The 13929-nt window shown below is 46.9% G+C and overlaps 1 protein-coding gene across 1 annotated transcript in view; it reads right to left on the reverse strand.

Moving 5' to 3' along the window:
* Window positions 1–13929, reverse strand: part of bcas3 (BCAS3 microtubule associated cell migration factor) — a 370231-nt gene that overhangs the window by 312411 nt on the left and 43891 nt on the right. Inside the window, exons 10-12 of the mRNA XM_080511322.1 lie at window positions 11736–11812; window positions 11076–11159; window positions 7604–7774 (exon numbers count right to left, since the gene is read on the reverse strand). Coding sequence (XP_080367448.1) covers window positions 7604–7774; window positions 11076–11159; window positions 11736–11812 — 332 coding nt within the window. The remainder of the gene's footprint in view (window positions 1–7603; window positions 7775–11075; window positions 11160–11735; window positions 11813–13929) is intronic.

Here is a 13929-nt window from a genome sequence, read left to right on the forward strand (position 1 = left end):
GTGTGTGTGTGTGTGTGTGTGGGCTACTTCACCAAGCCACAGTCAGGAGAAACTTGCATGATTCCCACACACACCTCCATCACACTTCGGACTGCCCCCATTCCTCCAAAAACTTCATCTTTAATTCATTATCTTCCCTCGCTTCACCACAGACGCCCCCACCCCCCACCCCCCACCCCCCCCACCCCGCTTCCCCATCCTCCTTTCCCTTGTCGCCGTCATCGTCCTCCTCCTCCTCCTCCTCCTCCTCCTCCTCCTCCTCCTCCTCAGTGTTTATGGCCAGTGTACGGTTACAGAGTGTTGCTGGTGACACAGAGCAGACCTCCTCCTGAAGGCTTCAGGTCCAGTACAGAAGACCGAGCGAGTGTGTGTGTGTGTGTGTGTGTGTGTGTGTGTGTGTGTGTGTGTGTGTGTGTGTGTTGACTGCAGCGCTGCAGAAACTGCAGTGTATGCTCGCAGGCCTCATTAGAAGTGAGACAGCTCCAGCAGTGTGATTAATCAGGGTTTGGATTGGCTGAGGAGAATTAAGAGGATAAAAGCTTTCAGTTTTCTTTACGTTAGAGGGAATCCTGCTGAAGGTCACTGACACGTTTCCAACTGGAGAGCGGAAATGACACAGGTGAGATGACTGAACCGACTCACGTGAAGCCCGGTGCGAGGAAACAAACAGAGTGATCCAAAGGTGAAGCACTTATTATTGTATGGACACACTTGATGCAGACGGACTGTATTGAACGTGAACATGTTCTTTAAACACCATGAAGGGACTCAATCAATACCAGCGTTTGGTTCATGACTAAGGTTCTGCTGACAGGTCGACGATTTCAAGTGAAAATAGAAAACTTGGTGCATTTTAGGTTTCCGTTTCCACGACAACCGTGCTTGGAGCCACCGAAGCCACAGGTTTTTGACAACGGTCCGGCTGTGTCGCTGTGGCTCCGGGCCAACGCCAACTCTAACCCGACACACACCGAGTCCCACATGGGCCTGAATATTACACAATCTGGTTTTTTTTTCAGACCACATCGTGTTGTGATGCGTGGTCATTTTATTTCAGCTGATCTGTCAACTGCTCCAGGTTTGACACAAAGTCTCTGATTATCTCCAGAATGTTCTCCTGGTTTCTGAGTCCACTGTGCTCCAGCCACTCTGAATATCACACCGCAGATGTCAGAGCACCCCTCTTCTTTACTGCCATTCCCTAGGAAATAAAGCATTTGAACCCCATCCGATTATTACAACTGCAGACTTGAAGTGTGTAATATCCACAATACTTCTGAAGATATCTGTTGTACTGCAACTTATTGAGATAAACTACATACAAACAACATATTCCCCAGTACTCTTTGATATATCAATTTATGTACGTATAGTTTTATATATTTGGGGCAGATTCCAGAAAAGTGTGGATACAGTGAGAAATGTAAACACTACAACACTTTTAAATGTTCTTTAAGTGACACATGTTTGAAAACAGAGTAGCAGCACATCGGTGTTTGACCAAGCTGCTTGAAATGCCTCCCTCATATCTTCTGCTCCTTTCAGACTGATTCAGTAAGACCACAGATCACCTGAGGTTTGTGTTGGAGTGGAATCCTGTAGCAGAAACTGCTAACATGTCAGCTCTGTCTCCCATTTGGCAGCAAATGACCAACCACATCATTACACCCACTTGTTCTTTTTAGCATGATCCAGGCCCGCCGCCATGTCTGCCTCTGTAACGTGTCCATTCCAGCCTCACAGGGTCAGGAAGCTTTGAACTCCAGCAGAAGTTCATTCTGCAGGTTCGAGTTCACACTGATGTTGAGCTTAAAGTATAAAAATGTCCACTGGAATAGACGTAACTTGTAATTTTTTGGTGAATAAACACAAAGGATTAAAATAAAACGGGCCAGACATGAAATTACAGCAGTCGCACCCACACCTTCTGACACTCGCACAGAAAACAGCAAGTTCAGTGTGAAAACCATATTTGACAAGTGGTGCTTGAGCTTCATGTGAGGCTACAGCTGCCTGTTTACAGAGCGCCGCTCCCAGACAGGCCTGTGGCTAAAAGCCTGGCTGTTAAAATATGCAGCCAGTCCAAGTCACACCTTTCAGAGAGCCGAGCACCGGGAGGTGAACGAGCCCGAGTGTCCCGAGAAACTCCCACTGCTGTTTACTGGTCACACAGAGAGGACGTGTGTGTGTGTGTGTGTGTGTGTGTGTGTGTGTGTGTGTGTGTGTGTGTGTGTGTGTGTGTGTGAAGGTTCCAGTTATTGCAGCGGGAGGCAGAGAGTGTGGTCTGGTTCTCTATTAAAGGGTCATTTTCTGTCAAATGTAGTTTTGAATGGTTTTCCAACGGTACTAATCGTCCCCATACAGGAACGACGCCCCAGAAGAAGACAGTGTGTCCTCTCTCTCCCTGGCTGGTTCCAGGTTTTAAAAAGTGTGTTGTTCCAACCAGCCAATCAGAAATCAAACACTATATAGTGTCATCAAGGGTTTAGCCAATCACAATCAAGGTAGGCTCCTCCCCTTTGACCCCTCCCACAATCAGGCAGCTCTGCTCTGGCACATGGCACCACAAGTGGAAGTACTTCCTACTCTTCCCAAGATGGGCGTGTGTGGGCGGAGCCAGTCCAGCTCACACAGACACAGCAGGTTCTGAATGCAGCTCCTATCATCCAATATTGAAATGGCGGAAAATCAAGGAGAAGTTAGAAACTTTGAATACAAGATTTCTGGACCAACGAGACCAGAAGAGTTGAACAGCTGGACATTATGAGTCCTTTATACAAACACACTCTAAATGTCGCCCAGGAGAGTTTCTGTGATAGATTGACTTGAGTATGGATTTTCTGAAGGACTGAATTTCGTCAGTCATCCATCTTTCTGCCGGAGTCCAACAACAGCCCCGTTTCCACAAAGGATGAGACAATGTGTGAAATGTAAAACTTAAACAGCTAATTGGTATGTGGAAGAGTTGAACTGCTGGATAATATGAGTCCTTTAAACCGAATGTTTCAGCGTCATCGTTTCAATGGGCGAAGATTAGACTTTCTGGAAACGCTCCGACTCCATCTCCTGGTAAACCATAGAAACGCTGCTCCTTGTCCTGGCCCTGGCCCTGGTCCTGGTCCTGGTCCTGGTCCTGGTCCTGGTCCTGGTCCTGGTCCAGGTCACCACATTGGTAATAACTAGTTCCTCTGCACATGCTCAGGTAAAGACAATCAGAACAAAGTTTCCTCCACGGTGTCACGACTCCCAGTCCATATTCTCCTGAGAACTGTTGTGGTGTAAACGGGGCCTGAATGGTGGAGCTGTAGTCTTGAGCAAGGACAGAACCGTTCAGTTATACCACCACGCAGAGTAAAGTATCACGCAGGCTGTGAACCAAGAATTAGATGAAAGGAGGTAAAAAGTTCCTACTCAAATTTCAGCAGTGTATGTCAAGGAGAACATCTTGTACATAGGACCCGGTTTAAACCAGGAGCCATGTTGGGCTGCCCCGCTTTAGCCTGTGGGTCATATGTTGGACACCCTTGGTTTACCATAACTTCACTACTCCACTGATGTGAAGCTACTATAAATGGCTCCATTCATGTAATGACTCTGTACCAACTCACATGCATTTCAATAAATAAGAGGCCGACAGAATGAAAAAGTAAAACCAACATAAAATGTGCGTTTTGCAGGGAGTTTTTTTTACCGCATGTCTCTTATACAGACGCCTGCTGCAGGTCATAAATTGTGTGGAATTCTTCTGGAAGATATTCCCACTTTGTGAATTTTCATGCTGGTTGTGGAGAGTGCTGCTGAACACTTCAAATCACCCACAGGGTTGAGGCGGGGAGAACCACAGCATGTGATTCATATCATTTTCATAATCACTGAAGCCCAGATGTGGCGCGACATGCCTTTCCCTTACACCCTTATTTAAGGTCACCTCTTCACAAAATGTCCAACAGCACAAACAGTTCATTCCAACCACAATGATATCATGCTGCTTTTAAAATACTACTATTGTGTTTCTGAAAACACTACAAGGACAGGCGGCTTCAGTCTGGACTCAACATCAATCCCTACTGGGACCAAGACGACCTCCCTCCGTTCTGCTGGAGTCTGCTTATGGTACCACTGCCTGGCCCCTCGGCCACATGCTTGACATCCTTGAGTATGACACCGCAGACTGGTTGCCATGGAGATGGAGATGCTTTTCTCCATCAGTACAGCCACTGAAGGGGGACGTGGATCGAAGTGGCCAATTAGTAGTCAAATGGTGGATCTCAAGCAGGTTTGCTTTGATGCTGCAAACATTTATCCTCCAAAGGTACCAATACTTCATGAAGACCGTGAGGCCTTCAATGTCTGCTGGAAAAACAGTATAACATATATAATTATAGTGAATTTATAGTGCATGTGTGCATTGTCCTGTTGTATGGTTAAACTACACGTGTATCAGAGAATACAGTCCTCCTGTCACATTTGGAGAAGAGTTAGGGTCTGTTCACTTCCTTTTTGATTCGGACCAGAGTCTCTTCAGGGTCTGTTCACATCCTGTTTGATCCAGACCAGAGTCTCTTCAGGGTCTGTTCACTTCCTTTTTGATCCGGACCAGAGTCTCTTTAGGGTCTGTTCACTTCCTTTTTGATCCGGACCAGAGTCTCTTCAGTGTCTGTTCACTTCCTTTTTGATTCGGACCAGAGTCTCTTTAGGGTCTGTCCACATCCTGTTTGATCCAGACCAGAGTCTCTTCAAGGTCTGTTCACATCCAGTTTGATCCGGACCAGAGTCTCTTCAGGAAAGAACCATTTGGTTTTGGCAACGTGAACACTCCCACCTACTCTGAACTGGAGCTAACAAGTTCTCTAGTCCTCTTGAAAACCTCAGTCTTGGTTCATTTACTAATGACCTGTCTAGTGGGTGGGGTGGGGAGAGGACGTGACGTAGTGCACAATGCATTCTGGGTAGGAAAAAAACAAATCAGAAAAAGGAGACACAGAAGAGAGGAGGAAGTAGTGACGAAGACGTAGAGAGGAAGACGTAGAGAGGAAGACATAGAGAGGACGGCATAGAGAGGAAGAAGTAGAGAGGAAGACGTAGAGAGGAAGAAGTAGTGAGGAAGACGTAGAGAGGAAGACGTAGAGAGGAAGACGTAGAGAGGAAGAAGTAGTGAGGAAGACGTAGAGAGGAAGACATAGAGAGGACGGCGTAGAGAGGAAGAAGTAGTGAGGAAGATGTAGAGAGGAAGAAGTAGAGAGGACGGCGTAGAGAGGAAGACGTAGAGAGGAAGACGTAGAGAGGACGGCGTAGAGAGGAAGAAGTAGTGAGGAATACGTAGAGAGGAAGACGTAGAGAGGAAGAAGTAGAGAGGACGGCGTAGAGAGGAAGACGTAGAGAGGACGGCGTAGAGAGGAAGAAGTAGTGAGGAAGACGTAGAAAGGAAGAAGTAGTGAGGAAGACGTAGAGAGGAAGAAGTAGAGAGGAAGACGTAGAGAGGAAGAAGTAGAGAGGACGGCGTAGAGAGGAAGACGTAGAGAGGACGGCGTAGAGAGGAAGACGTAGAGAGGACGGCGTAGAGAGGAAGACGTAGAGAGGAAGAAGTAGAGAGGAAGACGTAGAGAGGAAGACGTAGAGAGGAAGAAGTAGTGAGGAAGACGTAGAGAGGAAGACATAGAGAGGACGGCGTAGAGAGGAAGAAGTAGTGAGGAAGACGTAGAGAGGAAGAAGTAGAGAGGACGGCGTAGAGAGGAAGACGTAGAGAGGAAGACGTAGAGAGGACGGCGTAGAGAGGAAGAAGTAGTGAGGAATACGTAGAGAGGAAGACGTAGAGAGGAAGAAGTAGAGAGGACGGCGTAGAGAGGAAGACGTAGAGAGAACGGCGTAGAGAGGAAGACGTAGAGAGGACGGCGTAGAGAGGAAGAAGTAGTGAGGAAGACGTAGAAAGGAAGAAGTAGTGAGGAAGACGTAGAGAGGAAGAAGTAGAGAGGAAGACGTAGAGAGGAAGAAGTAGAGAGGACGGCGTAGAGAGGAAGACGTAGAGAGGACGGCGTAGAGAGGAAGACGTAGAGAGGACGGCGTAGAGAGGAAGACGTAGAGAGGAAGAAGTAGAGAGGAAGACGTAGAGAAGACGGCGTAGAGAGGAAGAAGTAGTGAGGAAGAAGTAGAGAGGAAGACGTAGAGAGGAAGAAGTAGAGAGGACGGCGTAGAGAGGAAGACGTAGAGAGGACGGCGTAGAGAGGAAGAAGTAGTGAGGAAGACGTAGAGAGGAAGAAGTAGAGAGGACGGCGTAGAGAGGAAGACGTAGAGAGGACGGCATAGAGAGGAAGACGTAGAGAGGAAGACGTAAAGAGGACGGCGTAGAGAGGAAGAAGTAGTGAGGAAGACGTAGAGAGGACGGCGTAGAGAGGAAGGCGTAGAGAGGAAGATGTAGAGAGGACGGCGTAGAGAGGAAGACGTAGAGAGGAAGACGTAGAGAGGACGGCGTAGAGAGGAAGACGTAGAGAGGACGGCGTAGAGAGGAAGACGTAGAGAGGAAGACGTAGAGAGGACGGCGTAGAGAGGAAGACGTAGAGAGGACGGCGTAGAGAGGACGGCGTAGAGAGGACGGCGTAGAGAGGACGGCGTAGAGAGGACGGCGTAGAGAGGAAGACGTAGAGAGGAAGAAGTAGAGAGGACGGCGTAGAGAGGAAGACGTAGAGAGGACGGCGTAGAGAGGAAGACTCATTAATATCTGGTCTGAAGACTAAATACTGCAGTTGTTTATGGCAATCCATTAGCCATGAGCTAGTTAGCCTAGCCAACATGGGCTAAAGGGGGGGACTTCATCTTTCGGTCCAGACCGATCAATGAGCCGTGTTTCTCCTTTACTTCCTCTCTGGTATAGACCTGGTATAGACCTGACATTGACCTACTATAGACCTGGTACAGACCTGACATTGACCTACTATAGACCTGGTACAGACCTGACATTGACCTGCTATAGATCTGCTATGGATGTGATATAGACCTGGTATAGACCTGGTTGGAGGTCGTCTTGGTCCTGGTCTGTGGTGCAGTGACTGCCTGCCAGACTCCGTCACACGATATTATTTGTACTTCACAAGTACTGAGTCTTCCTCAAACTGAGGTCCTGTTGGCGTGGACTCCCTCAGTCTATTAACTAAAACCACTAACAACAATGCTAGAACTGTTTAAATGGCTTATAAAAGATTAATTTACTCAAAAGGATAGAAATGGAGAAAAAATTGCTTCGACGGTAAAAAAGAAAAACATGAAATGTAAAAAATGTATATTATTCTGAACTGTACAGTGAATATGAACTAATCTCAGAGCTGTGTTCTTTCCGCTCTGAAACATGTTCCGTGGCTCCAGAGGAATTTCATTTGGTGTGAAAAGGTCAAATTAGAGTTTACAGATCTTTACAAAAAAGTCGATGTAGAATGAGATTTACTTCTGCTCAGGATTCAGACCGGATGTGAACTTCTCATTCTAGGATTTACACATTGTGCAGTTTCTACATGTTGGTGTGGATAATGAGGCTGGTTCTGCTGAACCCGGACCACACTGTGGCTCAGGTAAATCTCAGGTAAGATGTTAAAGGGCGGGACTGAAGACCGACCTGCCCCTCCCCCACGCTGTGGGTGTCGATGATGGTCACCACGCCCGGGTTGTGGGGGCTGCGGCGGCTCGTGCTGTGAGGCGTGCCCTCCTCGTCCGGGGTGCCGGCGGGGATGGTGCCGGCCAGCTGGGTCACGACCTTCCCCACCATCGTCAGGCCGGTTTTCAAAGTCTGAAACCGAGAAAAGGAACAGATCAGAGCCGCACGCGCCTTCGCTCATTTTTTACACAAACCATCATCGCCTCGACTCACTGCACCTTTTAAAACCAGCGACAATAGAAACCAAAGCAGGTGATCAGGATGTCGAGAGAAAATTGACTGCAGCTGTTCAAAAGACGCCATCACTGGAAAAACAAGTGTATAAAATATGGTATCAAAGAATCTTCTGAAGAAGTGTAGACCTTGTCTCAGTCTTTCCTGCACAGGCAGGTCCTCCTGGTGGAAGAGATCTCTGAGCTCTCTCGTCCAACCGGTGGATGACGACAGATCAATGTGTCAAACTGCACTCCGGCATGTTTTTTATCCGTCTCCCTGCTTTATCACACCTAAATCTTACGACGGTTTCAGCGTCAAGCGCCTCATTACCGTCAGGTGTTGCATGTGGACAGATGTGTGGCGCTCAAGGACCTGCAAGGTGCTGCGCCTGCATCGGGACAGACGTGAGGTTCTGGTCTCACTCCGGTTGGACGTGGGGACGGAAGCTCCTTCATGACCAACGGAGCCATGCGGCATGCTCACTTGATGCTTGCTGATAACTTACAGTGCTGATGACTTGTAAGCACTGCTGCCTCCAGAGACACCAGCGCTAAAGAAGTGTGTGTGTGTGTGTGTGTGTGTGTGTGTGTGTGTGTGTGTGTGTGTGTGTGTGTGTGTGGCTCCTCTGTGTCCGCTTAAAGCCCAGCCAGGGTGTCTGGCTCAAACACACCTCTGTGGCTCGATTGAGGGAAATGGATAGTGCTGCTTAAGTGGAGTCTATCTCACCTACTACTACACTGTCTTTAGCCTAATGGAGTCCAATGCGTGTGACTGTGTGTCTATGTGTGTGTGAGCGCCAAAGGGGCCCCAGAGAGCCTAATCAGGCATTCAGACTAGGCGGCCCTGTCAATACAGCGTGGCGCCTGGCGTTTGTTGGGTCTGAGGATCACCCTCTGTCTCTCTCTGGCACAAACACAGTGTCTGCTGCCTCTGTGCACTTGTGTGTGAGTGTAAAATGCAGGAGGAGGCATCAATTATTAAGTGCGGCGTTTGGCTCCTAATTGATCAACACTAATGTGTTTTCTAATCACTGCAGTTGTGGACTTCTTAGTGGTAGTCCAAACAGGGGGCTATTGATTGTTTCTGAGGAGGAGGGTGGGGGCTCTCATGTCTGACGGCCGACACAAACACAAACACACACACACACACACACACACACACACACACACACACACACACACACACACACACACACACACAGCCCTGCACCATGTCGCCATCTAAACAAATTACAGCCTCATTTACGTCAAAGGTCGCTCTGGACGCGGCGGCCAGGAGTGACGGGCGGCTGGGCAGAAAAATCTATCAGAAAATAGAACATTTGGATCAGAGTGCAGCTGCTGCATCTTGTAAACTAAAGCCATTACACTTTAAAGCTGGCCTGCACTTTCTCCTCCGTGTCTCCGGATGTCGGCACTGAGAGCCAGCGTGTCGCGCCACAAGCCAGCAGGAGATACCGTGTCATCCATATTGAGATATATAGTTCTAAATGAGGAGAGGGCGGGGGGGCAGACTGCCTGTCTGCATATCAATACCCCCCCCCCACCCACACCACCGCCCACCCTCTGCTCTCATCCTGCCACCAGTCTTTTTAATGTGCACCATCAATGGCCTGCAAAAACAACACTTTTCACACCAGCTGCTGCTCTTAGTAAATCCATTAGGCTTCTTCTGGGAGCCTCCGGAGAAGCAGAGGAGAACCGAACGAGGAGCTGACTGGTTAGCGTGTCTTCAGCCGGGGAATGAATCCCACCTGGTATCAAAGAGCCACTCCCCCATCAAGATGAGTGCACGGAGAGAGCCGGCAGAATGGGAACGAGCAGGGTGATGAAGTGTCTCATAAGCTGGGCCGCAGTCAGCCAGGCGGCTCAGGTGGATCCAATGTCAGCACATTTACAGATGGTGCAGGAGAGCAGGAAACACCGTCTGTATGTGCTGTTCTATCCCAGGCCCAGCTTCACACACAGCATCAGCCGGGGGGGGTGGAGACCCTACAGACCCTACACTGCACTCAGACCTGAGCCCAGAGGTCGGAGACGAGAAGTCAGCAGCGTCCAACTCAGAGACAATGTGCAGATTGAGAGTCACCAGAGCAGATTCACATGTTTCACACACCAAGCACAGAGTCGGCATAATATTGAAACGAAACTTATCGTAAAGTGCTTAATGTGTTTCAATTAGAGAAGCACCAATACCACCTTAGTACAAGTACTAACCTTTAACAACTTGCCGATACCGAGTACCGATACCAGTACTTATTAAATACAATTAAGTCCATTTTAAATTCCATACGCAAATGATACACAAAGGCGATGCGTCAACACAGACCACCTCCACACGGCCTCTATGCAGACCTGAAGCATAGCGCAGTGCGTAGCGTCCTTCTACACACTGCACTCTGTGTACTGAAGACTGTTTAATGGCTTTATCGGTCTTACTTTTTTCATTATCATTACTATTAAAGAATCTCCAAACTGCGGACTTCACTCATCCTCTCTGCAGCATTGATGACGCGTGACATTATGTACGACTCCTCAGTTCTTTTAAACGAACTTGGTGCAGTACCCGACCCCATACTGGTATCGGTATCGATGCATCCCTAGTTTTGATAAATGTAATTGAAACTGTGCTCTAAAACAAATGTTTCACTGGGTTACTGGGCTGTCATTGTCCTGGTCCGGCCCAGATTGAGCTCTACATTCCTTCTCTGTCATATATTTAGGTTTAATAGTCTTGATCCAGAGCATGGACGCCAATTAGCTGTTTAAATTTGACATTTCACTTTGTGGAAACGGGGCTCTTGTTGGACTGGCTCCGCCCACAGACACGCCCATCTTGGGAAGTACTTCCTCTCGTGGTGCCATGTGCCAGAGCAGAGCTGGCTGATTGTGGGAGGGTCAAAGGGGAGGAGTCGACCTTGATTGTGATTGGCTAAACCCCCGATGACACTATATAGGGTTTGATTTCTGATTGGCTGGCTGGAGCAACACACTTTTTACAAACTGAAACAAGCCAGGGAGCGAGAGGACAGACATTTACATAATATGAACCCTTTAAGGCAGCATGGGAACAATAGCTTTAATCAGCAGGAGAGAAACTTCAAATCATACGGTTCTCTGGATTTTAATAAAATTTAGAGTTTTATAGTGAAACAAAGATAGAGCTGATTTACTTATTTATTTTCAATTTCATTGTCAGTCTTTAGAGATGTGCTTACTTTGGCAGCATTGATCACCGTAGCTGTGTACGACTGGGCATTATCTCCACAAGCGCCTCCACGAGACTGGTGACATCTGATCAACTGCAGGACAAAATACAGACACAATACAGGCAAAAAGGTTGAAAACAAACTGTGGAGCTCTCCGTAGAGAGAAAGAGGGAAATTCCTGGTGAAATGAGCTCACATTGATGCATCAAAAGCTCTCTGTGGAGACAGTGGTAGTGCACTCAAGCAACGGCTGCACACTTTATTCCAATGCAATCTCACTTGAAAAGCTCTGTCACAGGAATACATTCACTGCGCAAAATAAATGATATTGTCTGAAAATCCTTCAAGAGCTACAAGAACAGAGGTCTCGTCTGTCAATTACTTCAATGGACCTGCACCAAAACCACATTAAATGCATTGCCGAATGCACAAAAAGAACATTCTGGTTTTTCTAAATATTTAAAAATCCCATTAAGGAGAAAAAAAAAGTTGGTTCCATCTGTTGATTTTCCAAATGTTATCTGTGGAGAGCTCTTCTTGGAATGAGTCGTTTATCCAAACAGATTAAAGAGGCAGAAAATAGATCAAATGCATTTTTCGGATGGTAAATATGTCACTGTTCTGATAAGGGTGTGTGTGTGTGTGTGTGTGTGTGTGTGTGTGTGTTACCTTGTTCTCAGCATAGGCTAACCAGCGGCTTCCCAGAGCTATAGGATTGAGGCTGGGGCCGGGGCAGGGGTAACAGCCTGAAACCACACACAGAGATGTCACACTAACAGATGAACACATGAGAGCAGTTGACGATCGGGGAGGAAAACAAATCAATTCACTCATTTGTTCACACGCGGGCAAATACAAGTTCTACAGAAACCAGCAGCTCGCAGCTCAACTCCTCCGGAGTCTGGAACTATCTGGAGCGATAATGTGTCTGTTGTTTGAGAAGATAAATGGTTAATGAGGGTGACGTGTGTGTGTGTGTGTGTGTGTGTGTGTGTGTGTGTGTGTGTGTGTGTGTGTGTGTGTGTGTGTGTGTAAACCACTATGACCTAATGCAGACTGTGGTACCCAAGAAATTAAGAATGGCTCCACTACATATTGAACACAACGATCACACACACACACGCACACACACACACACACACACACACACACACACACACACACACACACACACACACACACACACACACACACACACACACACACACACACACACACACACACACACACACACACACACACACACACACACACACACACACACACACACACACACACACATTAACTAATGTTAGTCATTACCATTGTTAGATCCAAACAACACATATTGGAAGCACAGACGGATTCTGTTGTGTAAAAAAAAAAAAAATCTATTTATTGAGTCAGTGAATTATTAAAATGTGTTTGCTTCTTGTATAAACATTTGAGATGCTATCAAAATGCAATTAGTGAGATACTTTTTTTTGTCCAACAAGTCCTTGAACCAGTGTGTTGTGTCGTTCTCAGAGTAGAGTCGGTCACCAAACTACACACAAGGACGATCGTTCTCGATACGTTCATGAGCACCGAGCTTCATCTTACACACAAATGAAGCAAACACACTGAGCTAATGTGTGTGCTTTGAAGTATGTGTGCTTGTGCTTGGATGTAGGTGTATGTGCTTTGAAGTATGTGTGCGAGTGCTTGTGATTGGAGGTGTGTGTGCTTATGCTTGGAGGTTTGTGCTTGTGCTTGAAAGTGTGTGTCTTGGAGGTGTGTGTGTCTTGGAGGTGTGTGTGTCTTGGAGGTGTGTGTGTCTTGGAGGTGTGTGTGTCTTGGAGGTGTGTGTGTCTTGGAGGTGTGTATGTAGGGTTGAGTTAAGTAGACGGTTTGTCGTCTCCAGCAGAACCTTCCTCCAGTTCTTCTGGCGACACCATGCTGGTCCCAGATCAGACTGGAGACACTGTCTCTCCAGGGGGTCCGGGCCTGGCCAGACCCACCCTTTTTTTTCATGTAACGTTGAAATAATAAAGTGAAATAAGACCTGCTGTCAACTGGTGCACCATCAGGTTCAGTATATCAACATGCAGAGCATGAATGCACAGTGCCAGACATAAAAAGTGAAGAATTTTAGCTTTGTGACAAAAACAGCGAAATAATGGAAACCTACATTTACCTTGAATTTATTCTAAAACATGCTTGTCAAGAGAAACATTTGCATCCTGATGTAGGTTAAAGGCTTTTTCCAGAATCTTCTGTTTCATTAGAAGGTTTTTTTTGTTTTACGAGCCAGTTGTTTTTTCGAAAGCGACTCTCCATCCGGCTGCTCAAACCGATCCATGTCCTTGATGGTAGGTTGGCCGGAGCTTCTGTTTATTTCTGGGTCTCAAGGCCAAAAACACTGAAAAGTGGCTGTAATTCACATTTATGGTTCAGACAGAGAAAATCTGAAATCTAATTAGCTGAGAAGCTCTAATAGCTCATCTCCAGATGTAATGTCAGAGCTGAAAGCTGCTCCGCTCTGAGCGGAGGGATCGAACAATAAGAAATACAGCAATTCCCCACAGTACAGGTGTCAGCAATGGAACGATTAACGTATATTATTAACACAATGAGCAAAGCAATAAGCATTTTTGTGAATTTTATAAAAATGACAACATCCAGAACATAACCACTATCTGTACATTCTGCAGCCATTAATTCTGAATGTCTTCCTGTATCGTCTCCACATTACAGAGACACGTCCGAACACAGCGTGACTCTGTTATGGCCCGAGCTCATTAAAGGACAACAGACACTCAACACTTAATACGCAGACGGATACAGATGAAGCCTGCCATCCATCTTCAGCATTTACTATGTGTGTTCATTTCCATGTTAAACA

Source organism: Blennius ocellaris, assembly GCF_963422515.1.
Source record: "Blennius ocellaris genome assembly, chromosome: 2".
In the NCBI taxonomy this organism is placed as follows: Eukaryota; Metazoa; Chordata; class Actinopteri; order Blenniiformes; family Blenniidae; genus Blennius; species Blennius ocellaris.